This window comes from Chaetura pelagica, unplaced genomic scaffold (assembly GCF_000747805.2).
Source record: "Chaetura pelagica isolate M959 unplaced genomic scaffold, ChaPel_1.0 scaffold142, whole genome shotgun sequence".
Lineage (NCBI taxonomy): Eukaryota > Metazoa > Chordata > Aves > Apodiformes > Apodidae > Chaetura > Chaetura pelagica.
In genome coordinates, this window is record NW_009952973.1 from 5,329,378 (window position 1) to 5,356,532 (window position 27,155).

A 27,155-nucleotide genomic window follows, 5' to 3' on the forward strand; every position below is an offset into this window, starting at 1 on the left:
CTTCTTTTTTATCCACTCATATAACATTATTTCTTAAAAAAAAAAGGAAAAAAAACCACCTGTATATTGTCACACAATTATCCATCAAATACTTTGTTGCTTTTATATACAATGTCAAAGTCATCCCTGTGACTATTACTAACAAATATTTCATGATAGAGAGACCTTTCTTGACCTGATAATTACCATCATCTCACTCAACACAAGAAATGAGAATTGATAGAACTGCTTTGCTAAACTTTAAGAAACAAGGTAGTGTGTATTATTTCTGCCCAGACAGAAAAGTATTAATTAATAGCTAAAAATCAGTCAAATAACTGTTCTGGGTGTAGTAATTGTTGATGAGGAGCCAGAGAATAAACTGTTTTCACAAAGAAATATAATGGGAAGTACTTCATAGATGTAAAAAGGGAAACTGAAAAGGGAAAGTATTAAGAAGCAGTTCAATAAATTGTTTAAAATTATAAAGGAAAATTAAATCAATGAATAGCATTTTATTGCACTTATCTAGTAATCTGTGAGATGCTAATACCATGTCTATTTAAAAACCCAGAAGAATTACTGTATTGACTTTCTTAGAAATCTTCTCAATTGATGCAATCTATCTGGAAATAATGATATACCATATTACAGCATTTAAAAATACCTGATACCATTTTGAAATACAGAGGAAAATATCATCAGAAGAGCATATAGTTAATTTTATCCTTTTGGCTTCCTCCTATACTATGGGTATGCTAAATTAACATTTTATGTGCAGTTGAAATTTTAAAATCTTTCACAACTTTTCTAGGTTTCTTCCATTGTTAAGAAACTTCCAGTGACCACCACCAATCATAAAATATACCTTGTTGCTCAAAATCTAGAGAAAGGGACAGCAGTATTTTATGTAAAATACAATTGACTTCAGGTACTACAAAGATTTTTATTCTCATTAAATTAAATGTTTTTAATTAAATTAAAGATTTCATAATTGTTCTGGTCAATATGAGAAGGAACATTATAAAAATGTGCTTCCCTACAGGATAACTGGTTCTCAGGTACAAATAATACAAACGCTAATAGAAATCTTAGTGTTACGTTTAAAATAAAATAAAAAAAAAAGATTGCCTTTGAACAACAAGAGAAGAGATGACCAGCAATACAGCACTACCTGAACACTAGAGCTGTCAAATTTCAAGCATGTAGTTCACCTGTATAAACCAGTAACTGGGAAAATACTTCAGAATTACTGAAGCTTAGAATAAAAGGAGGAAAATATTTTGCTATTTTCCTCCCTTCTATTAAATTCTATGTATCAGGAAAAAAAAATAAAAAAAATTCTTGAAGAATGGTTTGGAATTATATTGATATCAAATGATAAAAGAGAGAGTGAGAATACAGTACCCTCAGCTCTCCAAAAAACTGAAATTCAAATGAAAGCAGATTTGGAGGAGCAACAGGGAAATTTAATTATGTAATTTTACATAATACTAAATTATCATCTGCCTGTAAGGTGCATAAGTTATGATCAATTTCAGTCTGTCAAAATCTACAGTCAGTAACTTAACCTCTAAATAGGGTTTACAAAATCTTTAAAATAATAGTGCTCTAATTAAAGAAAAATAAAAGATAGATTCAATGGCAAAACTCTTTCTAGATTATTAAGCAATCAGAGTATTAAAGTATTTACAAAGTAGTTAATAAACAGTTTATCCCTTCCTAGGAGACCTTGCTTCTGCCCTTAGAACATCACAGCTTTACTGTGTCTTCTGCATAATTACATATGTCAGTAAACATAATGATGGCAAGCACGAAAAACAGGGACACATGATCATTTCTTCTACAGGCATATAGCCAAGATGTTAAAAGCAGAAACATTTCTGTTACAGAACAATAGGACTGGGGTACCAAACCCAGTATAAATTCTAAAAGTGAGAATGAAAAATATAACAATAATAAAAAAAACTAAAGCAACTTTAAGGACTTTTAGCTCATCTGAGAAAAATTCCTGAGCCCAAGACAGCAGTGTCCTGGCATTGACTGGAATTCTGTTAGACCCTGTGTTTTGGAGGGTTGTGTGCAATGTTGGGTTTAAAATCTGAAACTGGTGTTTGTCTTCACCATTTACTGAGCCCAGAATCACTGAAGTTTCCTGTGCTGAATATTCCTCCTGCTTGCTCCCAACCACAGTCAAACTCCACTGAACATCCATTACTCCATCTCCTTGTAATTGTTGGCACCTCTACCATGAAACAGCAGGAGGTAAACATAACATGAAAGCACTGTAGTACTTACTGCTTTTGTTCCCAGCTACACAGATCTTGACTGCTGTGCTGATGCCTCTCTTTCATGACTTTCCTCCTTAGTACACACAAAGTACTGCTGCTAGGGGATATAAAAGACTAGCCCTACAAGATACCCATTATCCTCCAGAATAAACACAGATGGAAAAAATGAGGCAAACACTTCCTTTTAGTAAGCTGAATAAAATATGTCTTTTTTGGACTTTTTTTTTTTAAAGACAGAAGTAGGAAAAAGTCTCTTCATCACAAGACTGAAGTTAGCCAAGGTAAATGCAGCTTAACAAAGCAAGGAATGTAAAAGCAGTATTTTGTGGAAATTCATGAGGATATGAGAGAAAATTGTATTTCAGCCAGAATTGCTGTAAGCATCAGACACCACTGGTATGGTCACTCTGATCTAGCAGGAAAGAGGTTCACTTGCTACCACAGTAGTGTTGAATGTTGTATTTAAGCTTACAGGGGAAAAGATGAATGCCACCCCAGATGTACACTTAACTGGAAATACAGAGGACCCAGAAGCCATCAGGGGAAGAGAGTATGTGGAGATCTGACAGTTCAGCCTGAACTGTGTAAAGTATGTAGTTCTGCTCTCAAAGTATTGTAAGAAACGTTCTATTTGGCAAGAGCATTCAAATACAATTTACATCTTGCTAGTTAATCTTTACAATAATCCTAGGGGTAATGGCTATTTATTTACAACTTTAATTAAGACACTTCAAAACTAATACTGCAATAACTTGGAGACCTAGCTCCTCTTCCCATTTCATTTATGCAATAGTATTTCCTTATCACAACCCTCATTATAAATATGCTGTTGCTTCTACTTCCTCACAGTGTATGGCTGCATCATTAACAATGTTTTAGCATAGGTCTACTAAGATGAAAAAATTATGCTGATTATTATTTATATATATATAAAATTTATAATTATGTTTACACTTTATATTATCTCTTAAAGAGCGTGTTCCCACTAATCATTTGCATTACACATTTTGCACTGGAAGCTGGGGGGAGAATACTTTTTTTAAACATATGACATTATTTCACAGAACTAAAATAATATCTTTGATTATTATAATATGACAAAAACTGTAATATATTTTGTTCAAGGGAAAAATGTTAAGGACAGCTGGGGGCAGTGTATTTGCTCAGCAAAGACATCAGTTTCTGTCATAGGTTTAATACACTTTTAATGAAAAGGAAAACATACCTAAGTTTTTGTTACTAGAAATTCAAGAAGATATATTGCAAAATGAGAGAACTATTTTCTATCCTTGTGTAAAGATAAAGGACACCTTGCCTCAGGAAGATTAAAATAAGAACATTAACATCATTACTAATAACAAGAAGGGATTTTTTTAATCTCTTGGATTAGAATAAGAACTTGTTTAATATTCATAAGTTAGAAGAAGCAATTTTTCATGCATTACTTCTAAATAAGAAAAAGGCAATTTCAGTATCTTTCAGTCCTTTACCAGTAACTGAATTTGTCATACTCTGTGAAAGATAGTTCACCAAAGAGAGTTTAAAATAATTTTTAAAGTAGTGACACAACAAACAAAACATTTAACTTACCAAGAGGTAACAGATAGGAGGGATTAAAGTGAAATATGTATTTTTAACTCCTGTTTATGAATTTTATAAAACTGATGTAAATACAGTTTTGTTTTGAATACAGTCTTGTTAGTACTTTCCCTGAAGACTTCTTTCCAAGTATTTGTTAGTACTTTCCCTGAAGACTTCTTTCCATGTTACTATTAAAAAAACAAACAAACAAACAAAAAACCCCCACAAAACCCCAAAAAACCTCAAACCATCTGGTTGATTTCCATTACCTGTGTCAAAGTATATTAACATCTCTGCCTTCCACATAAAAGACACCAGATCAGCTCTTAGATTACAGACCCATCATAATCTCTTCCTTCCCCAATATAGGAATGAAATGGCTCACAGTGTTGTGTTCTGCATAACATATGCTTACTGACTGTGAAAGAACTCCTAATACCAGCATAACATTTATTCCAATTTCATCCTTATTTTGATCCCACAAGTACTGTAATCACTGAAATATGCTTATAGGTGATATTCCATATATGAAGGGTTCGAAGTTTAACATCATATTTACTTATTTGATACAATTGTCATTGCTCGGGATCTTGGTTTAGTAGAGTGATACAGCAGAATACTGAAATCACAATCCTGTGCTTTTCCCATTTTGACAACTGAATTCAGAGAAAATTTAATTCATACTTATGGGTCATTACTTCTGAATACTTAAGTATGTCTTTTTTCTTCCTACATGTTCCACATTTTGTTGCTAACCTCAAAACAGGTAATCAGTAGGTTTCTTTAGGACATGCTTAAAATTAAAATCAAACTGCAAAATATGAACTGATGAGAGGTAAACAGGGCTTTCTTCATATTAAGTGTTTCCTTTGGAGGGATGGCTGTAGATATAACATGAGCTCTTCTACCTCAAATTAATCAGTAAGTTAACAAATCTTTTATTCCACTGCAGAACCATGTTATAAAAGTACCTATTAGATCTCAATTACATGCCCAGAACAGTTTAATTTAAAGAGTTGTGACCAAGGATACAGTTAACTGGCTATGTTCACATTTGGGTATATGCAGTCCAGAGCATTAGGAGATCTGATCGACAATGGTGCTCTCAAGTACCCTTTCCATCTACTATAGCTATTTTTCAGATATTTAGAAAGGAGGACTTAATTCTGCATACTGCATCCAGTGCAAGTGCTATTATCAGCTTGAGATTTCCTGGAAACTGTGAAATGTATTCCAGATTCCAAAATGACAATAAGCTTGGTTTAAGACGAGATGCTCAGAGCTAAAGATTTCAAGTGACAAAACGTATTACTCCTTGAGTTTTGCTTATGCCATATTTCAGCCCAGCCTTAACACTTGGGATTTTCATTAGCAAATGTGCATTTAAACACCTGCTGTGCAAGGTCAGTCAGACACTTAAACAACTGAAATAAATTAAGAATGCTATTGTTTCAGTACCCAAGTCATAATCATAACATCACAAGATAATTCAGGTTTGACAGAACCTCGGCAAGTTTCCAGTCCAACACCTTGCTCAAAGCCACTTCAGCTAAAGGTCAGATGGGCTTAATCCAGCCAGAGTTTGAAAAACTCCAGGGATGGAGATACACAGCCTCTCTGGACAATCTGCTCCCATCCTTGGCTATCCTCACAGCTTTTCATTTTTACCAGGCTGAAATTGTTGATTGAATTTATGCTGTTGTGTCTTGTCCTGCTATGCAGGGCTGTGAAAATCTAGCTCTGTATTTTTTATATAGTGTCTCCCATAGGTAGTAGCAGGCTGCTATTAGGTCTCCTTAAAGATGTCTCCTTTCCAGGATAAACAAGCCCTTTTACCTTAGCTCTCCCAACAGGGCTGACAGCAAAAAATGGAAATTAGTGTTTCAGGCTGCTTGTATTTAAGAAAGCTGAACTTGAAGAAGGAAAACAACCATGGTCATCAATTATTTGTCTAACTTCACTGAACAAAAATATGAGAGTTGTGACAATTGTTTACACACAGTCTGGAAAATATTATCAAAGAAGTAGGACTACTGAAGGCAAAGAATTATATCACAACAAATGGCATAGTCATGAAAAAAATGATGCTGGAAACCTTCACTGGTAAAATTTTAGACGATCTTATAAATAAATGTGGAAAATAAGTTTGTGACAACAGTCATATAAAGTCTGGTATTTTGCAAATATATTTTAAAGGAAACAAAATTATACTTTGCATATTGATCCCCGTTTTAAGCATTTTTCTGGTTACTTGTCCAAGGAAGGAAGGATTTGGTGTTGTTTTTTGTTTAATTTTCTCTTCAACATTAATAATCTTTATAATGGGTTTATTACCTTAAGTGAAGCTCTGAAATTGACCACAACTTGGCACAAACAGGGTGCTGTAGGGTTACACTCTTACTGTTTGATACATGCTGCTTGCGCGCTTAGAGGTAGTGTCAGAAGTGATTTAGGATTAGGTATTGCTGCTAAGTGGCTTTCTTGAGCTTATGATAAGGTGTCCTCTATTTGAAGGGGAAATGTTGAGTACCTCAGAAATCTATCTTGGAGAGGCAGAGGATGAACATGTGGTTTAGAGGTAGCTAATGGAACTGACAGAAGTGTAGGACCCCACTATGACTTCAGTTTGCTACTGAGAACAGCTGGAAGGTGTCTCCTGCCATTTTAGATTTGAATTCAGAAAGCTGACATGACCGATCTAGAGCCTTTGAAGATGTGGCCTTTCTTTTCTCTTAAAATGTAGATGTGGGAAGAATGGACAAAGGCTTCCTCCCTTTTGTATCCTATCCAGTGCTGACAGCACTTGTCCAGGATACCACATAGCCTAGTTCAAATCCACACATTTACAGAATGAAGCTAAATTAGACAAATTGTAATCTGTTGATCTATAAAATATTTTACAAATCTTACTCATCTGTATTGGTTTTCCCTAAGGTTAAGATAATGATTGGAGAGCAAGTGAAAATTCTAGTTAATGCAATTTTGAATTTCTATGATATTCACTAGGAATGTTCCTGTAGCAATTAATTGATTCATTACTCTAGAAGCTCTTGAAATGCAGAACAGGTGTTCACTTCAAAATACCATGAAAAGAAGAAAAAATTAGTACAGATGACTGGTTATTGTGGGGTTATTTTTAGAATTGAGACCTAACAATTTATTTACAAAACGACCTTCGATGTGTCCTGTTACTGATCTTCCCCTAGGTAAAAACCAATGTCCCAATTATCTGATTATGCTCTTTCAGTTGAAACCAAACTGAGTATTTTGTGGTAAGCAGGTAAAAATAATGTAATAATATTCTTAATACAGTATTCACAATTTGCAAGTCTGGTATTCTGTAATATGAATTTGGGAATATTTAATTTCTAACTGAAATGGAGACACCACAATGGTGTAACAAAACAGCTGTTCAATAATGCAAAGAAACTATATTCAAGCTCAGAAGATTATGTCAATTAAAAGAAGTTGAAACTGGTGCTGAATACTGACTATTTAAAATGCAAATAGTGCTATGATAGTCTTAAATGTTCAGATGTCATTTAACTTTTAATTAACAGACAGCCTTACTGATAGGATGTGAGCAGGAGGCTCAAGAATAACTCAAAATGACACTTTTAATGTCATTGATATCACTTATAAAAATATGTTGAGTTCTTTGAAACTTGTTTCATTTTTCCATTGAAGCTTCTAAAGACATGTTTATAGAACATATATTTCTTACATTTTTGCCAAGACATCTTATTTTTGGACTTACAAACTCTCTGACATCATACGTCTAGATGTTTGAAATATGGGAAATATAATTAAATGCACTGAAGGGGTTCTCTGAGCTTATTTTACATATTTATGCAATAGCTTAACTAGCAATCTCTCCCAATAAACCAAGCAGTCAGAAGGTGTGTAAATGAAGACACATGATGATACTCTAGACCATATTGAAAAGGTGAAAAATGTCAAGATCATATTTTAATAAAAATCTCTGCTATTTTATAGAAGAGAAATTTTTAAGAAAGAAATCTGTTTTGTCTTTCATAAGAACTGAATGATGTACATATAGTACTGCAGCAAATAACTAGCTTTTTATCAGCATGCAATAGTAGTTTAAAAGATACCTTTGGGCATGGACTACTAAAAATGTCTACTGCCAAACTGAACTTTTTTTACTTCGGCACCATTTTTTCTTTCTTTTGGTGACCCTTAAAATAGCCAAAAGAACTTTTTCTCCATGTCTTATGAATAACATATTTTTAAAATATCTTAGCAAAAGCAGCTTTACCATGACAATTCCTGGTGAAGTGCACTCCATCTTGTACCCTCATACGTGCTTCTCAAATTTGTTACCATACAGGAACACAGTGGCAGCTGCAACAGGACTTCGTTGGCATGTACATTTGGCTCCTTCCATTACATTTCCATTGTCTTCCACTACTTTTCTCTAATGTATTTCTGTAAGAAAATTCTGAATTTTGAGAGTTTGCAACACTTTGTGAAATAAAATATGAGTGTTTACCACAAATTAAGAGAAGGCATCCATTATCTCTGCTTCCAACAGCAGACAGGATTCAAAACCAACTGTCATTACATCTAGGTTTCTATGAAAGGAAACCCAAAACACTGAAGACAGTGTTTGATTTTTCATTTATTCAATAGAATTAATCAATTCCTGGGCACTAGAAACTTATTTCAGTTCCATAAACATAGGAAACAAATAAGACATGGTCTTTGAGCTATTACACTGCACTATCTAAACTGGCTTCAAACAATACTTCTAAACTGATTGGAAAAGTTTCTATACTATACAAATTACTGTGATATTATTGACATGTTAAAATCTGTTAAATTTATTAGTAGATATTTCGGCCTCCTGTTTCATATAAAGAGCAATATAGTTTATTCAATTTTTAAAGCTTCTCTAGTTCCCAAATATTGTTAATACAGAAGAATAAGATGCTGCCAAAACTGACAACTGCTTTGGAGAGGGCAAAATAAGTGTAAAATCCACCTAAACTGAGCACACCAGATATGGAGTTGTTCAGCTGTGCTACTGAAGTCCATGCTTCTTCGTTTGGCCTTTATGTTTGTACAGCATCTAGACTAGATGATTTTAGATACAGAATCACAGAATCATCAAATTACCAAGGCTGGAAAAGACCTTTATGATCATCAAGTCCAGCCTATGGCCAATACCAGTACATCTGCTAGACCATGGCACTAAGTGCCACATCCAGCCTTTCCTTGAGCACATCCAGGGATGGTGCCTCCACCACTTCCCTGGGCAATCCATTCCAATGTCTAATCACCCTCTTCATGAGAAAGTACTTCCTAATATCCAACCTAAACATCCTCTGGAGCAGCTTGAGGCCATGCCCTCTTGTCTTGTTGCTAGTTGCCTGGAAAAAGAGTCCAGCCCCCACCTGACTACAACCTCCCTTCAGGTAGTTGAAGAGAGTGATAAGGTCTCCCCTGAGTCTCCTCTTCTCCAGGCTAAACAACCCTAGGTCCCTTAGAGGCTAGGCATGAGAACAGACATCTGTCTACACTCCAATTACTCTGTGCCTAATTGATTAATAGAGGGGCTTTCTAACAGCCAAAGGAAACATTTCCAGTCTGGTAAGCTCTTCTAAAAAGTTTTCTTTCCTTAATGTGTATTATTTTATATATATATATGTAAAAATAGTGGGCAGATGAACTTCCTTTTATCTTGCTTTCAAAAAAGCCTGTGTTACACGCCCCTTCAGTGTGGCTACATTGGAGCATTCACCAAAGTCAGAACTAGTTAAAATTTATGGGCTTTATTCTCCTTTTGTCAAGCATTTTCTACATACAGAACATTCACATGGTGTAAGTTACAGAGGAAAAATGCTTGAGACAGACTACTGCAAATAAGTAACAGACAGTTTACATGATTCTTGTTTGTTCACAATGGAGAAAAGTTATTAAAAAGGAAAACAGATTCAGTAGCTAGAAATGTAAGTAGACCATTATCTTAGTTAAATCTACCTACCAGGAGGTTTGCTCAAGCTAAAGAGAGATCTACTGTATCACACAGGGCAGGATGCTAAATGCACACAAGATAACAATGCTAGAAAATTCCAGATTTCTAAGCAATTTTGCACAATCTAAATTGCAGTAAAATTTTGTCTAAAAAAAGAGATATTTTTTTTTCTGATTGCCCTCATTAAATGGAGGTCAGTTTAAGAGCTTATAAGCATTCTTTAGCAAAAACATAAAAATAAAAATACCCCCAAACTTTTAAGACATTGCTCTAAGTCTGGATAGTTGTTTACTGCTGGCTTTCTGACGCTACTGACTTGTTATTCTACTTCTGGGAATATTATTTTTCCCATTTTTATTTTTAACCATTGTTATTACTAGAATTCTAAGTAAACAAACTATAAAAAAATACAAAGTTTTTGTTTGTTCGTTTTTTGCACTAATCCAAATTGATGCATGGAATAGAAAACTTGCTGAGCTAACCAAATAGTTTAAAAAATATGGATCAATGGTACAATGCATAAGCAAAAATGTCATCTATTGGTTGTAGACTTCAGTTCTTTGCATTTTCAGTTTTTTAAAATGCATTTTGTTTGTTTTTAATAAGAGCTTCCTTGACAATATAAGTGAAGCTCTGTGATGCCAGGTTTTTAGAACATGGTTTACTCTGAAAGGATAACTGCAGTATTTCTCTTTAGTAGAACTGAAACTCCTTGATGATGAAACCCTGTGAGAGCTGAAAAACCTAAAGTGTTGTGTTTTTTTTTTCTAAAAAAAGGTGAAGCTTCTGCAAGCAGCTCTTTCAACTAAGACTCACCATAAAAATAAACTCCTCAAAATGCAGTGATCAGAAAACACTGCAAATAGAATTTCTCCTGTTCTTCTCTTCATTTAAGATCCACAACTGGAAATTTGATACTAAAAGTTTCTTTCAAATGACAAGCAATCTTGTAGCCACAGTGGGAATAAACTACACAATTTCTATCCTTTACCTTTCATGTGAGACTTTCACTTCAAGGCACAAAAAGATTAAATAGTGGACTGGACAGAACAGGACATTACATTTCAGTTCAAGGACTCAAAGGTTGTACAACAGCTCTTTTTTTTTGAGTGTGTCTGAAGCATACCAAACCAAAATTTGAATAATATTTAATAATTCCATTTACAAATGCAAAGTATCATATTAAATTCCCTGAAAATTTTTGTTGCATTTTGGGTTTTTCTTTGTTTGTTTGTTTCCCTACTTCTTAAAAAATAATGTATGCTATTTATCATCAATTTCAATATTTAGTAATTTCTGTCAACCAACACAACCTCAGCTGATAATTAATAAGGAGTACAATAATCAAATTAGTTTTAGTAATTTTTGTGTGGAAGTTGATTCAAATTGTGTTCACGTAAAAAAAGGTATCGTCTAACAATTCAAAGGTCTAACATTTTAAAATGAAAATTCTGTAAATTTGAAGAATAGTGTAATTTAAGTGCAATGTACTGTAAAATTATTAATTCTGTAAATATCTAACAAAGATCTTTATGCTTCTCCAACCCAAATTACTGTGTTGCCTCTCAGAACTTCAGTGATTTCACAATTTAACTTATTGAGCCGTCCATCCAGGATAAACAGAGATTCCTTGGAAGGGGTCATGAGATACTGACCAAAAAGGCCACTGTCCTTTATAAGACGATTCTTACTGTTCCAAGGCCATTCGCCTGCCTTGACAGGCTCCTTCAGACTCTTCACCATCTTAACCTTGCCAGAGGAAAGCTCCACAAAGAGAACATCAGTCTGTGTGCTGGAGCTGCAGTAGACATTGTATTGATGGGCTTCAGTGAATGATGGCTGAAAAGCTACATCAGATATGTGCAAATTAGTGTGAACGTCAAATGCACCCTGTATTTCTCCTCTCATTGTTATGGACTGGATCCTCATAAGACCTTTTGAATCATCAATGCTGACAAGGTAGTGTCCATCTGGAGAGACGTGTGGTGTGCCTGTTACGTCGCCATTGTATCCAATCACAGAATCAGTAACGCTATCCACTATAAGCTGTGGTAGGACAGCCCCGGTGGTATCAGGCTTACAGCAGATAAAAAAGTATCCACCAAGATGTGTAAAAGCCAGTGACTCAGGAATGCAGTTATAATCCTTTAAACTAATTGTCTTGATGTATGACATAGTTTCTAGATCAATTTTCTGGAGGACAGGCTCATCCTTATGAAGAACAAATCCAAATCTGGAAGAAAAAGCACAAAATCAAAGAAAGAAAGTCAGAGCTATTGTATACATAATGTACAAATGGGGAAAGCCATTATAAGCAAAGTGAGCTAATATGTGCAGCCATGTATTGCTATATATCTCAGCTTCAAATATTTCAGTTATTAAGCAGTATATAGTATTTAATTTTTAGCGTCCTTGCAATTGTAATGTGAAGTGCACCAACTAAAATGTCTAAAGCCCATTTATCTGATTAATAGGAAGAGTTTTTTCTTCCTACTGACATAGGAGAAAGGTAAACATTGCTCTGAGCGTATCTATTCAGTTAAAACTTTTACAAAAGCCAGGAAGGAGAGAAAGATAAAATATCTATAGATAGTACATCCCACATATTTTAATTCACTTAATATAATTCTTCAGCTTTCTTGGGAACACCAACTTAAACCAGGGCTTGTTGTTATTCAGATAATTATCTGAATCTTCCTTATTTTAATTTACTAGAAATGGGTGTCATAAAAGGCTTTAGGTTTATACCTCCCAACTATCTAAGCCCCATATTCTTACCATGTAAATTACTCTTTTTGCTTTTCCATACACCAGTGAATTTTCACTGAACATGAACAATATGGTTAAATAATTATAACATTTAAAATTAAAACTGTATGACTAGCTTCTCTAATGTTAATGTGTAAGTTCTGACTGCACAGTCATTTGACTGTATATACACAAAATGCACTGCTCTAAATTTTATGGAGTCACATGAAAGTTCATTAGTTTCTTTTATAATTTAAGTAGCTTTCACAGCACTTTTCACAAACAGCTGCTTTCCTTTGTCACATTTCTTAACATCTTCATCTGAATCTTTGATCCTAAGAATGAAGCTGCATGCTGATACACAATCTAAAAATACTTTTCACATCCTGTTGATACAAAGCACTACGACAGCCAGAATGTTCCAATAATTGAGTTGACAATAGAACAACGTTTTCACACTATACTTTGCAACACCAACATATTTACTAATCTGTGAACCACCAAAGCAACAGGCAACAAGGTTTCAGGCTATTGTTCAGTCAGTTCCTCCAACATAAGACAGGGTATATGACATTTGTACTTCCTACTGAATTGATATAAGAACATATTTAATTTATATATTAATATTTTTTATTATAGCCCCAACTTCCAAAATCCTTGCATACTGCTTCAGAATCTAAGATCACAGAACCACAGAATTATTTTAATTGGAAGGGACCTCTGTATTTCATTGGGTCCAAGTCCCACCCAAAGAAGGGCCAGTCTGAATCAGATTGCCTGTGATTATAAGTTGAGCTGATTATATTTTTTTCTCTGATTATTCAGATACTTACAAAAATATATAATCTGAATTAAATTGTCTTGATTAGAAAAAAGGATGAGTGAGCTTTCACAAAAGTTACATCAATATAACCTGACAACTACTGCGACTTTTCTATACACAAGGTCTGTTGTCCTGTTATAAAGAAAGAAAAGGATCATTGGGCAGAATTTTATTTTAGTTGGTTTTGCCATCTGGTATTACGCTTTCCTTGGTCTTTCTGAGCAACCATAAAGTCACTGATCCTTGATTCTGTTATTATGCAGTAAGCATTTTTCATGAGAAACAAACTTGTTCTGTATTATGTACAGAATCATCCTGTAGTAGAAGAGGTCAACTAGCAAGCAACATTCTGACATTTCAGTTTATGGTCTACCGCAGTGTTAAATAACCAACATTATACACATGAACAGTGGTTAGAAAAGGACAACAGAATTAGCTTATTTATTGTCTTTTATATAACAGTCTCCAACATGAAGCAACAATCAGTGAACTGTCCAAGATTGTTCACAACATTCTGGGCAATGACTTACACATACCTGCTATTTGTTCTTTACTCGTGCAAAACAATAACCAAAAAACCCAATGCATCTTAAAAAGAATTTTGATTGAGGGCTAGACATTGTCATCGCTGTTGGTTTCATTTTCAACATCAAATGCAAAACAAAACTAAATAATCTAAATTGCTAAATCAAGCACTAAAAATCAGAAACCTTAAAAACAACAAAAATCATATAAAGAAAGTTATCTTAGTCACTACTAAACACAACAGAAACTCAGCCAAGCTTCTTGAGCTGTCAAGTTTATTGTGTATAATCAATCTTCAGGTCTATTTCTAACACAATAAGGTTAATGTAATTATATGCAGACCACTCTCTCTTCATCCCTGCCTTCCAACATGTTACTGTTTTGGAATCCACATATGAGGAGCAGAGGATGTAACGTGTGTGTACATGAGGGGTTTAATGCGATGGAGATGGATGGCTGAGTGGAGGATAACCATGCTCCTGCAGAGGGAAGTAAGGCATGAACTCAGCAAGAATTCATCCTGTGAGTTAAGATATCGCATGTACAGGGGACAGGTTAGACAACATAGAGAGGGAAAATGGAGAAAAGTGGACATACTACTGTGGAACATGCAAGAGAGGCTAGGGTATTTTTAGAGGGAGAAACTGGAGACATGGGAGAATCAGTGATTATTGTGGAATGGTGTAACGTGGGACAAAAATTATACTGATTAATCCAAGCACAGAGCAATTTGTTTACAAGTGAGCTATGCCATATAACTCTGGGAAGCTGAATTAATAACAAATAGGTGAATATTTGTAATATAGTAAAATTACTTGATTTCTGAGGTAAATAGATAAAAAATACTATTTTCAAAGAAAAATGGATTTTCACTTAGGTTTGCTCCTATTCAATATGATTTTTCAGATTTCTGTTCTTAGAAGAAATGCACGTAAATTACATATGTTTATGAGTATCTGTGTTAAAATAAAAGCCTTCTATCAATTGCTGGTGTCATTTGCATAAATTAGAAAATAAATGTAATGTTCATGAACCTTTCTCAATTTTCATTATTTTAATGAGTTAACGGTACGTGAAGTCAAGGGAAAATATTTAATTTTAGGTCAATGTGATGGGCAAGTGCTGAATACATTAAACACTCTATTTGCAGATATTAAAGTATTATTTCATCTATTTTAAGGTAAGTACACAGAGAAGACATTTTTTGCTTTCATTACTTTTGACCTCAATTTCAATAGTGAACACAAAGGGAATTTTTTTTGTTTGAATTTGGTAAGCTGCCTTTGGGTTTGAAAACGTTATCTTTCTTTTCCAGTGTGCCAGTACAAGCCAATGGGGGGAAAATAGGAAATCTTGTTTAAAAGACAAACAATAGGCTCTCACAAAGCTATTTTTAGTACTTAAAACACAGACTTATATACAAATTACATTTTCAGAAATACATTAACAAACAAAAAAAGCATTTATGTGACTTTAAAAATCCCATCAGACACCATATATATGATTAAATATAGGTATACTTTATAAATTTTAGCCAGCTGCTTTCAGAAACTGAACATAGCTAACAGGTAAACGTAGCACATCAAACATAGCTAAAATTGTCTTCTGCAATAAATCTGTTATAAAACATTCAAACATATTTGATACATTTTACTGTATATGTGTGTTGATCATATTTCAAGGTATTTTCATTTAACTCAGGAAAAAGATGTAACTTTTTGCTGTATGTTTTGAGCTGCATTCTAATTTCTATCCCACTTCAGAAAAAAACCAACAAAACAGTAATGCATTATAAAACATTTTCTACTACATTTAAAAATCTAAAAATCTCTGTTCTGCTTGCAAATCTATTTATGTTAAAGATTATTTCAGCTGATTAAAATGACCCTTTCTTTCTGAAGTAAAATAAAAATGTAAAACAAGATTAGCATCAATTATCTAAATCAGTAATTCTTACTTGCTGATTTAAATAATGAATAAAATGAAGGATTTAAATCAGTTTGATTCAAACAAATCTGCCTTACTTAAGAGACTTGATTAAGCAATGCCAATGATTAATTTATGTGATTTTTTTTGCATTCAAATGTAATTGATTTCAAGAAGAATATATACGTAATTAATCTTTGCTTCTCAAATATTATTCCCAGGATAATAAGATTTTGAACCACAGGTAGACTCACCTTATGTTAACTTTGGTTGTATAATACTCTTGACTACCAAAACGGTGAATATATTCTCTAAAGTTAAATTAAAGACAAGGTTTACATACCTTCCCTAAATGTTACATCAGTTGAAGGTGAGGAAAGACTCATATTCAACAACTGGTCTTCCCCTTGGAGGAGGATGCTGCCATTGTTTTGTCCTTCAGCTTCTCATTTCCTGGTGGTACCTCCTGCCAGAATAATCCCCTAAATTCTGCCAGCTAAGAGGTTTGCATAAACATTCCCCCATGCACACCACTGTGATGAAGTGCTTTAACTAGCTTCTGTTGATTAATCTTGTTGGTATTAATAAAATAGTTTAGGCACCAGACCAGAATGTGGGTATATGCTTTCCTACTAGCACAGGCAGATTTAAAAAAAAAAAAAAGTTTGTCTACAGCAAGGAACACCAGATCTCCAGAGTTAATCACATTCTTATTCTAGAGTGAATCAGCAAACACATTTCAAAAGATAAACTAGCTGATAACATAACATGTCTCAAGTATTTCAACCACAATATTCCAAAGCATTCTAGTTGCTTGTGCAGCTTCAACTATCTCTTTGTAGTAGTGGCTGCCTCTTGCTCTGAAGCTATTAAAATACTAGATTTTATAGTCTGGTACTGCAGCAGCTAATAGTCTATATTCTGATAATCAGCTACACCTGGATAACCACTGAAAATGTATCTTACTTTTCAAATGTGAAAGGGACAGTTCAGTAAATTTTTTCTGTGATTGTTCATTTTCAGATTCTTAAATCTTCTTAGCTTTGTAGACCTAAGATTACTTACAACTATCAATGCTATTTGTTGTGTTCTGCTTATTTCTGAATTTGAAAACACAGCTTTGTGAGATATGCCCTCACTTCCTTTAAATAGCAACCTCTTTAGCCCTGGAAAAATATAATTCTACCTTCTTGTAGCGTTAACATGCTGAAGACTTTTTGCTTTATAATGTTTTCTAGTCTAAACTTGAAAAACCCACTACTTTGGACATAGATGTAATGTTAACCTAGAAGGTAATGTTTTCGGAGGTGAGTACACTAAAAGATTACCTTATGTGAGCAGAATAATGTATTGAACTTAGTAGCAACTTTTACTTACTGACTTCAAAGCACTTTACAAATATTACAGAAAGTGAAGAAAGAAGCTGAATGGCTTGCCTAAGGTTATAGAGTGATCCGTTGGCTAAGTCTGGGTGAAAATACAGATTATCTAAGGCCCAATGTGGTTCCTAACTGATCATGCTACTGGCTACCATTGCAACTGAGGTCCTAAAAAGACAGATGGAAGCCAGTACAAACAAGTAAAATACACCATTTTGAATAAGAATAGGAAATCACTTAATCAAAATAGTATTTGTGGACATTAAAATTAGACAGAACTTTGGACGTGGGTGGGAGAGCAGATCCAAAGTGGGAAGCTGGCAAATCTTTAAAAAGGAACTGCCCTTCCCCAGAAACAGAAGTATGGCTTCCAAAAGTAATATCTGTTTAATAGAATTTTATCAATACTATTTTTCAAACAATTCTTTCTCAGCCTGTCATATTGCCTGTAATTTTCAGTGCCCCAATTAAAATTCAGTAAAGCTGGACAGAAATGTAAATACCCAAACAGTTCAATAATACAGATGAAAAATAAGTGGTGGGAAAAAAATAGTTTCAAAGCTGTCAATCTTCTTGGAGGTAAAAGGATTTGGCAAGCTGTGTGCCTGATATATTTGTTTGTCTGCCTGTCTTGGTGAGAGCTGTGTGGCTGGGGTTTTGAGAAGCTGAACAAATTGAGAGAGGTCTGTTCATGTGCCTGTGGGGTTTGTGTGACTGCTTCTTAGTCTTAAGAGAATTGCTAGGCAAAGGCATAAGTAGAGAAAAAGTAATGGAACTTCTGGAGGGAAGATACAGAAGGAAAAAGGAGAAAATTGATAAGGAAAGCTAAGGTGCCCAAAGAATGAGAAATTACACTTTTGTTATCTAAAGATAAGGAAGTATTTTCCAAGCCACTAGCAATTGAGAACAATGATAAACAGGGCTTTTTTGGGAACATGTATCTGTCAGGTGAGATGATTTCTTCATGACAATTTTGAAAGAGTTGGCTAGCTCTTAACATTTTAATAAATCTCAGAATAACAGTAAAATTTGAAATGTCCAGACAAGATTGTTGAAATATTTCTAAAATAAAGCCAGATACCCCAGCTAAACTGTCCAACTTGATGCATATTCCACAGAAATAATAAAATAGATTATAAGAGAACCAACTATAGAAAAATGTAAAAATAATGCAGTCAACATGGGTTTACAGAAAAATGAACTTTTTCAGACAAGTCTAATGTAATTCCTTTATTAAAAAACCTTGCTGAAGGTAACTGAATATCAGGAGAGCATAGCTTTCTTAGAATAAAACAGATACCTGAAGGAAGAATAATTTCTCTGCAACAAAAATTAGTTGTCAATATAAAATCATTATTTTGCAGGGAAGTTTCACTTCTGCCTGGTACCAAATTTTCACAGGAGATTTGCATGTAAACATGTATCCATGACACTAAGGTTGTAGATAATGACAGGGAAGTCATTACATTAGTGAGCTCCTCACTTAAGCAAAATGTCTTCAAATGTAGCCAAATGTAAGGCTGAACCACTTCATATGTGAAGGAGAAATGCAGGACATATGGAACAATATCCTGGAAAGTGGAGACTATGAACGGATTTAAGGATCATAGCAGACATACACGTCAATATGAGATCTGAGTCTAATGAGTGAGGGGGAAAAAAAAAAAAAAAGACCCCAAAAGATCCAAAAGCCCTTGAATTATAATAATTATTGCAGAATGAAACCAGACAAATTTATATTAGAAACAGGTAATTCTTTCTAACAATGAGGGTGATAAACCATTGCAACCAACTGCCACAGAGGTGATGACTTTTCTTCAGTGGGAATCACCAGGTAAGGACTATTCTTTTTCTTGGAAGATTTGGCCAAACCCAAGTACATATAGATTTAGAAATATTAGACTCATTACTTGAATCTCCGGAAGACTATTAGAAAAGTTTAAAATCTATGGGTATATACAGAAAGTCAGACAAGATGTTAGGCTTTTTTGCTTTGTTTATACAATCAAAATTGCGTAAATACAGTAGATTTTAATCTTACACTACTCAGCCAGCTGATGCTGAGATTTTAAGAAGCCACCAAATATTTCAAACCTCATGGAACTGTCATTTGACTCAATACCCTAGCTCACATACATACAGACAGAAAAGTGATATGCAGAGGAATCTGTCTTTCTGCAAGCCTGAGGTTGAGATGCCACTTTTACATCCACTGTAAAGAAATAATTTGTTTTTAAAAAATCAACCTTACATTGTTTCTGGTCTTCATTGTCAATTTCACATCTGAGCTGCTAGTAACACTTATAATTACTGATCTTTCATATACACACATATACCCTCAAAATAAACATCCCTCTTGACAACATTTATCTATAAATTCAGGAAATGTATGAGGTGCTTAAATAATGTTCAAACTATACAACTGTAACTGCTTTAATTTCACTTGGGAAGAAAGATGGCTTAAGGCTGCGATGGTCATTCCTTTGAGGTTTATTGATCCAACGGTAGAAGATCATGGCGGATAGGTTGGAGAAACAGTGATAGATCATGGAGACCTGCTTCAGAAGAGTTATCTGCTTGTACATCACAACCATCAGTTGCAAATAAATTTTAGCTAACTGTCCAATAACCAAACTGCTGCCTTCTAACCACCAGGTGAATCTGTCTGTACTTGCCCTCTGTCCAGTACTAAGAGCCTTCTCAGCATGCCAGTGTCAGATTATTAACTCTGCTTTCATTGCCAGGTTGGCCTTCATCTTTCTGATGAGGAGAAAAGAGAAACTGTAAAAGAACACTACTTACCAAACTTGTCAGAAAACAGCATGGCAAGTCACTATGGTAAAAGGCAGCTCTGGGTTACAGAGCTAGCTTGGGGTACCCAAAAAAGCCATATTTAATAAAAGAGGGTGATTTAACAGAGCTGTAAGAAAATGTTGTCATCCTGTGGTGTCTATAGAGGCCCAGTGTAATAGGAACATTTCATAAAATTGATATTACTAAGACAGTTTTGTTGGAGGTCTCAATAAAGCAATCAGCAAGTGCATGGGCTTGAGCTTTCACTGTCCTAATTTATTTTTCATTTAAAGTAAAGCAAAGCTATTAGATCCGAGTAAAGAAGCCTGCACCAGTACTCCATGTTTCATTCTGTTCTGTGGAAAGATGAACAGAACCCCCAAAGCTACCATCATCTTAAAACTTTTCAAAAGCACTTAGTTTTCTAAAAGGATTAAAAAAATACAGCCATTCATAGCCATGCAATGAAATTGTCTGTTGCTTATGTTATGTTAGCCTGGTTTTTATGATTAAGCTGTTGGAAAACAACAAGTGATTCTTGAAAGTGCTTTCACTTTTCCCAAATGATTTATAGATAGATAGTGGCAAATTTAATGCAAAGTTTCCTCTCATATAGATTGATATGCAGAAGCTTTCCACTGTTCATTAATCCCTGATTAATATTTATGAGAATCTCTACCCTTATGTCACTTCTATAAAGAGAAATCATGTGCAATATTAGACAGCATATAAAGGCATTTGTCAGAGTGCATATTGGGATCCTGTGCAACTCAAGCCTGCAAGACACAAGACCACCTCTTCGCATTTCCTGTAATCTATTTTACAGTTAATGCAAGTGGGAATCTGTAGCCTGTGGGCTTATCAGTCCCATTCATGTATATGCTATAACTGCAAAATATGAGATTGTTTCTTTCTTCATTCACTCTGTATGAATGAATATTTTAATCTCATATTTTCAATATTTTCAGCCACACATTGTGAGAAACAGTTAAGAACTAGAAATACTACTATTCAGCAACTCTATAACCTTCCTGTATGAGCAGTATATTTGGCTGAGTTGGAGTTAATATTTGTCATTCCAGCCTGTGCTGGTTAAGATCTGTGAATGGAAGTGTTGATAACCCAGTCCTCTCTCTTTTATCAGAGTATCAAATGCCCCAGAGTATGGGAAATTGTTCAACAAGTGGGTTTGGAGTAACTCACTCACAGGAACTTGCCCATCATTGAGAAGTGACTTATGTCATGAAGTATGAAAGTTAAACTAATATTTGAAAAGGTATTACTTTTGGAAATCTTACTGGGTATTATTCTTATATATCCACACTACCAGTTTTCAAAAGTCCTACTCTCCCTTTCTTTTATCACATCCAATTTTCACATTACATTTCACAACACTTCTATTACCCTCCAGTGTTTGTGACAGATATAAAGGGTAAAACAAATTTTATTTTAATATAAATCCTCACATGGTATACAATAGATTACTTTAACCTATGAAGAAGTGTGCAAGTGCAGACTATGTTACCACAACAGTGTTCATATAGCTAGATGCTTTTGACTGTTCAAAATAACTATTCAGTCAGTGTCCTTTAAAGTGGTTAATCCCATCCAAAGTATTATTGGCAGAGGTAGATGTTGCAACAAATATGTAAGAACAGTGAGATATTTAAGAGGAAAAAGCCCTTGTTCATTCCTCAAAAGCAAAATATTCCCATGGTGCCATGCAACAGTCAGAGTTAATTAGGCTAAACAGACTTGATAAAGAACTTGACAGGTATTTTATATAAAAGCAACATTCATCTTTCAAAAATAAAATTAATTATTTTTCTACAGTAAAAGGGGGATTAGATCTGGTTTGAAAGTAGCTCACTACCTCTCCTCACTATAAACCTTATTCTCTACAAGTAGTATTCCTTTCCTGTAGACACTTATGTTTCTATGCATAACTATCCCTATCTATGGATGAGTTAGATATCTAAGTTGTTAGTCTTGCCAGCAGAGATCTAGTCCACATAGACAACAGAGTCCAGAGAATTTGTTAAGATGACCTGTGCTGAAGCTCTGCAGGGGGCTGAGTAAAATTGCCTTCTAGACTCTACCTCTGTAGAAACTAGAACTTCATTAACTATAAGAGAAAACAGACAGCTTACACCCACAGATACATTAAATTTTCACACCTAAATACAGGTGCCTATCATCTGAACTTTGTACTCACCATAAGCATCCTATCAGAAAAAAAAGGATAATATACAAAACAAGCCTTAATTTGCAGATATTTGGAAAATCAAAATTTAAATGACTAAAACCATATCAGGATGTGAGCTCACATTTATGCTTGAAATAAAATGGTTGATTTCCCCAAGTTCAGGTATCACATGGCTCAAGAGGCTGTTAAAGTTGCCCTTTGTGGTCCAAAATTAAAATGACTGCTTAGAGGAACAGCTAGCACTTCTACAAGAGCCTGGATAGAGAGAAGAATGTTGTATAAGTCTCCACACAAAACAGAGCTAAAAGCAGAAAGTATGTGCCTCTCCGAATTTTCAAGGATCTCTGAAGATGTTTTTCAGACCTCTCAGAGAGAAGCTTTCACAGAAAACCATGAATTCACTTGGCTTTACACAAAGGGTATATTTTTCCAACCATAGTAATCAGCTTCAATATTTTCTCAAGGCTAGAGTCATCAAAAAGACAAAAGCTCTACGGAGTCTGCCTTTCATTTTTGTGTTCTTAGGGTTTTGAAAGCTCTAAGAATTGCAGGTCAGTCTTATAAATTAATTTTCCAAAAGCAACATTATCCCTATATCTTTGTGAACTACATTTCATGTCACTATTAAAGTATTTGACATAGCCTGTTAAAACTAACATCGTAGTCTACTGCAAAATATCAAGGTGGAATCACATCAAATGACTAGTAGCTAGATATCGTGCTGTATTTACCAATTTTAAAACTTCAGAAAACGTTCTGTTTTTAAAAGATTGATTTTAAAAGAATTTCTGTTTATGCACACAAGAACAATAAAAGCTGTGCAAAGGAATGATACACCAGCTATGCTACTCAATTTTTCACATTCTAGAGCATGGGTCCTGGGTGGAATCACAGAATGCTAGGGGTTGGAAGGGACCTCTGAAGATCATTGAGTCCAAGCCCCCTGCCAGAGCAAGAACAAAAAAACTAAGGAAGATCACTCAGAAAGGCATCCAGACAGGTCTTGGAGGAGTCCAGAGAAGGAACTCCACAACCTTTCTGGGGAGCCTCTTCCAGTGCTCTATAACCCTCACAGTAAAGTTGTTCTTCCTCATGTTGAGGTGGAACTTCCTGTGCTCGAGTTTGAATCCATTGCTCCTATCCCAAGACACAAGTGAAAAGATGTTGTCCATGCCTTCTTGACACCCAGCCCTCATGCATTCACAGATACTAATTATATCCCCCTAGCACTGACCCTCGAGGGACTCCACTATTTACAGGTCTCCAGCTGGACTTTGCACCACTGATCACCACTCTTTGGGCTCTATTGTGTAGCCAGTTCTTAATCCAACTCACTGTCCACTCTTCTATCCCACACCTCCTGAGCTTGCTCATGAGGATGTTATAGAAGACTGTGTCAAAAGCCTGGCTAAGGTCAAGGTAGACTACATCACTGGTTTCCCTTCATCTATCCATTTAGTCACATCATAGAAGGCTATCAGATTAGTCAAGCATGATTTCCCCTTGGTAAATCCATGCTGACTACTCCTGATAACCTTCTTCTCTTCTATGTGCTTTGAGATGACCTCCAAAATTAGATGATCCATAATTTTTCCAGGAATGGATGGATAAACCAGTAAGAAATTCAAGCGTCCTATGGCACTACAACTTGAAGTAACTACACCACAGTTAGACCCAACTTGTCTTACCTTTATTTATTGCCTTTATATACTTTGAGATTTATACAAGTTTATTGTGCAAAACTGATAACTCTAAGAAAGACTGCACACATTTATTTTACTTTGGAGGCCTTGTATTAATACCATTTCAATAATTTTACCTTACTTGAGTAATTTTAAAATACACAATTTCATTTTTATTGTAATTTTCTATTACAATTACTGTAGTATATTGCTCAAATAAAATATTTCCCCCTAGATAAAAAGCACACTTTTCTTTTTGGAAGCGTTACTTATTTCAAAAACTGTCAGCATTGCAAGGGCATGCCAGTCTTCCCATCAGGACTTACTAAATTATTATTGCCTAGTCTGGTTCATTTCTGGCAGGTTGCTGAGTAAAGACCTTTCTTTCATTTCTGCAGTTCAGAAATGGTTGTTTGATGATAACATAAGGCTAAGTGGATTCTGCCCGGTAGCTATGGCTCATCAGCACAAATGGGGCCTTTCTTTTGGGTACTGTAACACTTTTTGACCTTCGAAGTTTTTTTCCCTCATTTTGTTCCTGATGGTTTTTACAGCATTAAGAACACTTGCTTCATATTATTGTTTTGCATCAGAAAACACTTTTTCTCTCTTTCCTTGGTATTTGTTTATAACAGTATTATCATAGCTGAGGACATATATTTAACTGGAGAACATTTTGATAATTCTCTATTTTTCTTTTTAGGTGTGTGAACATATATATTCACACACATCTCTAAAAGATCTTTGTTTTCTTCATTATTTTTATTTACTTTTTGCAATTAATTATTGTAAATGAAATATTTTTTAAAGTCTCATAGAACCGGGAGAAATAACATTTACAACAGTAATGTGTGACCGTGATAATGTAGCTGGGAAATATTAACACAGTAGTCCTAAGAAATAGGAATGAGGACAAAATTGGTCAAAAAAAGAAGAAAATTAAAAAAACACAGAAGGTTACTGGGCCACTCTTATGGAAAATGAGTAATTTTAGTGCAAAACAGATCATCACTCTCAGTTCTGTTAGGTGAATGAAAAGGTCAGTTCTTATGAAGAACAAAATTGGATGGCACGTCTCATTTTCTGAATTATTGACAATTTTGTTATACTCTTGCTTGGGCAGAAATTCTGGGTTTTGAAATCTTCAGGTTTCTGAGTTCTGACAGACTTGCACATTAAATATCTCATCCATACCATTCCAAATAGAAGAAAAGATGCCCATACAATAACAGGAATTGTCTTAAATTAATTAATCATGTAGGAGGAAAGAAGAAAACTAATATATCGATGTAACTTGCTTTCAACGAAAATCAATACTGTTTTTATTCTTAATGGTGGGTGAAGATTTGGAATACCTTTTCAGGATGAAAAATGGATGCCAGCTGAGAACTAATCCATCAGAAGTCATATATACGCTTCACAAGTTTACTTGATAATATTGTTACATAGAAATACAGGTCTCCAATAGATGAATTCAGAAAGGAACATGGTATTCACTTGTAAGATCTATGAAACTAACAGTTTTAAATCTATGAGAGCAGATTCTCTTAGTTACAATTCCGGATTAGATCCTAAAATGTACTGAAATAGAAGAGGGATGAATACAGCAGTGGCGTGGGGGGGCCAGAATCCCATAAAAGGCCTGCTGTGCTTCACAGAGGTGATAGCAACTGCTGAACATCATTTGAGAGATCTAAATGAAAGGTAAGTGATTTTTGTAGTATGTATTCCAAGATTTCAGAGATTTATAATCACAGATTTGTTCTGGAAGCACTGAAGACGTTTATACTATTTTGACATTCCTTTGTACATACCTTAAAGAAATGAATATGTTTTCTCTATTCCCATTCTCAGTGAGGGAATTCAGTGTAGAGAGGATTAAGTTGGATTAAGACCCCACAGTCAATGATGGCCAAAAACAGTAGAATGATTTTCTATCTTTCTTTCTCTCATTTCTCTCAAAACATACTGACTATTATTTGGAAAAAATACGGCTATCAAGAATTTCAAGACTACCATGAAGGACAGAAGAGAAGAAATACCATTTCTACAAGGGCCCAAAGGAATTCTGAATGCTCTTCAAATGCAGGGATCTCCACCAATTAAGCTTTGTGCTCAGACCTTGTATTTGAATAGCAACATTTCCATTCCTTGACAATAAGCAACAGAGACAGGAATGAATGTTATAAAATAAATAAATATTTTTTTTTAGCATTAGTAAGCTTTCAGTGATGGCCATAAATGGAGGTATAGTTTCTGAGTTTATCCTACATCATATTTAATAAGATTAGCTCTAGACTCTAAAAACTGAGTGCCACAAATTTAATGCTTCTGAGCCGAAGTAAATGACGCTGTAAGTACCACCCACAAACTCATCATTCTTATTGTAATAGTTTTCATTTGGACAGAAAAATCACAAGTGATACAATATTTTAAACACTTATTTGTGGGAGAGACTGTATGGTAGTTGTCTTCTGTAACTCAGCTGGATACAACCATGTAATTGTTTACAAGAGAAAGCTAAAAATTCCTTAACTCAAGTCTCATATTGATAACAAAAATAGCATAGTGTATGAAATACTTTAAACTTTATATTATTATTTGTGATTTCTATTTCTTTTTTTGTTTGTTTGTTTGTTGTAAATGTTATGTTATTCCAGCTCCAGATTTTACTTGCAGTGCCTAAGTCATATCTCACTAGAGATCCAGAGTAAAGAAATGGACTGTCATCTGAAATTCATATTGAAGAATATCCTCAAATGACCCCTGAGTAAAGAGCAACTTGGAAATTTTCCCCATAGCTGGCCAGATACTATAGTGGCTTCTTCAGTAATTTTTTTTAGTTCTTGCTGGAAGAGCAGACTTGTTTTAACATGTTTCACATAGTTCAAGAATTTTGACTCAAGTTTAGTGCACATTTGCACAGGGATAAATCTGGAATTTTCTGGGTTCTAGTCATGCAAGAGTCTGTGAATTGTGGAACACTTGCAACACATTTATATTCAATGCACTTTTGAGTTACTGCAAATTGTTGTACAATTATTACAGTGTTCACAATAAAATTATCCAAGAAACTTTAGGGCAAAGCATCTTAATTTCTAGATTTTTTTGGAACCGAGGAATATATGAAACTATGTTATATCATAAAGGAACTTTTTCTCAGCAGAAGCGTATTTGTAGTGTTTGCAACAAATGTGTTTTTCTTTCTTTACCATGAAGGGAAA

At 34.5% G+C, this 27,155-nt stretch overlaps 1 protein-coding gene across 3 annotated transcripts in view; it reads right to left on the reverse strand.

Annotated features, from left to right (window-relative positions):
• Positions 1-11,326: 11,326 nt before the first annotated feature.
• The window catches only part of FSTL5 (follistatin-like 5), a 235,197-nt gene continuing 219,368 nt past the window's right edge, over positions 11,327-27,155 (reverse strand). For all 3 annotated transcript variants that reach the window (XM_009995923.1, XM_009995922.1, XM_009995921.1), the window contains one exon: positions 11,327-12,082. In XM_009995923.1, coding sequence (XP_009994225.1) covers positions 11,380-12,082 — 703 coding nt within the window. In that variant the 3' untranslated portion in view covers positions 11,327-11,379. The remainder of the gene's footprint in view (positions 12,083-27,155) is intronic.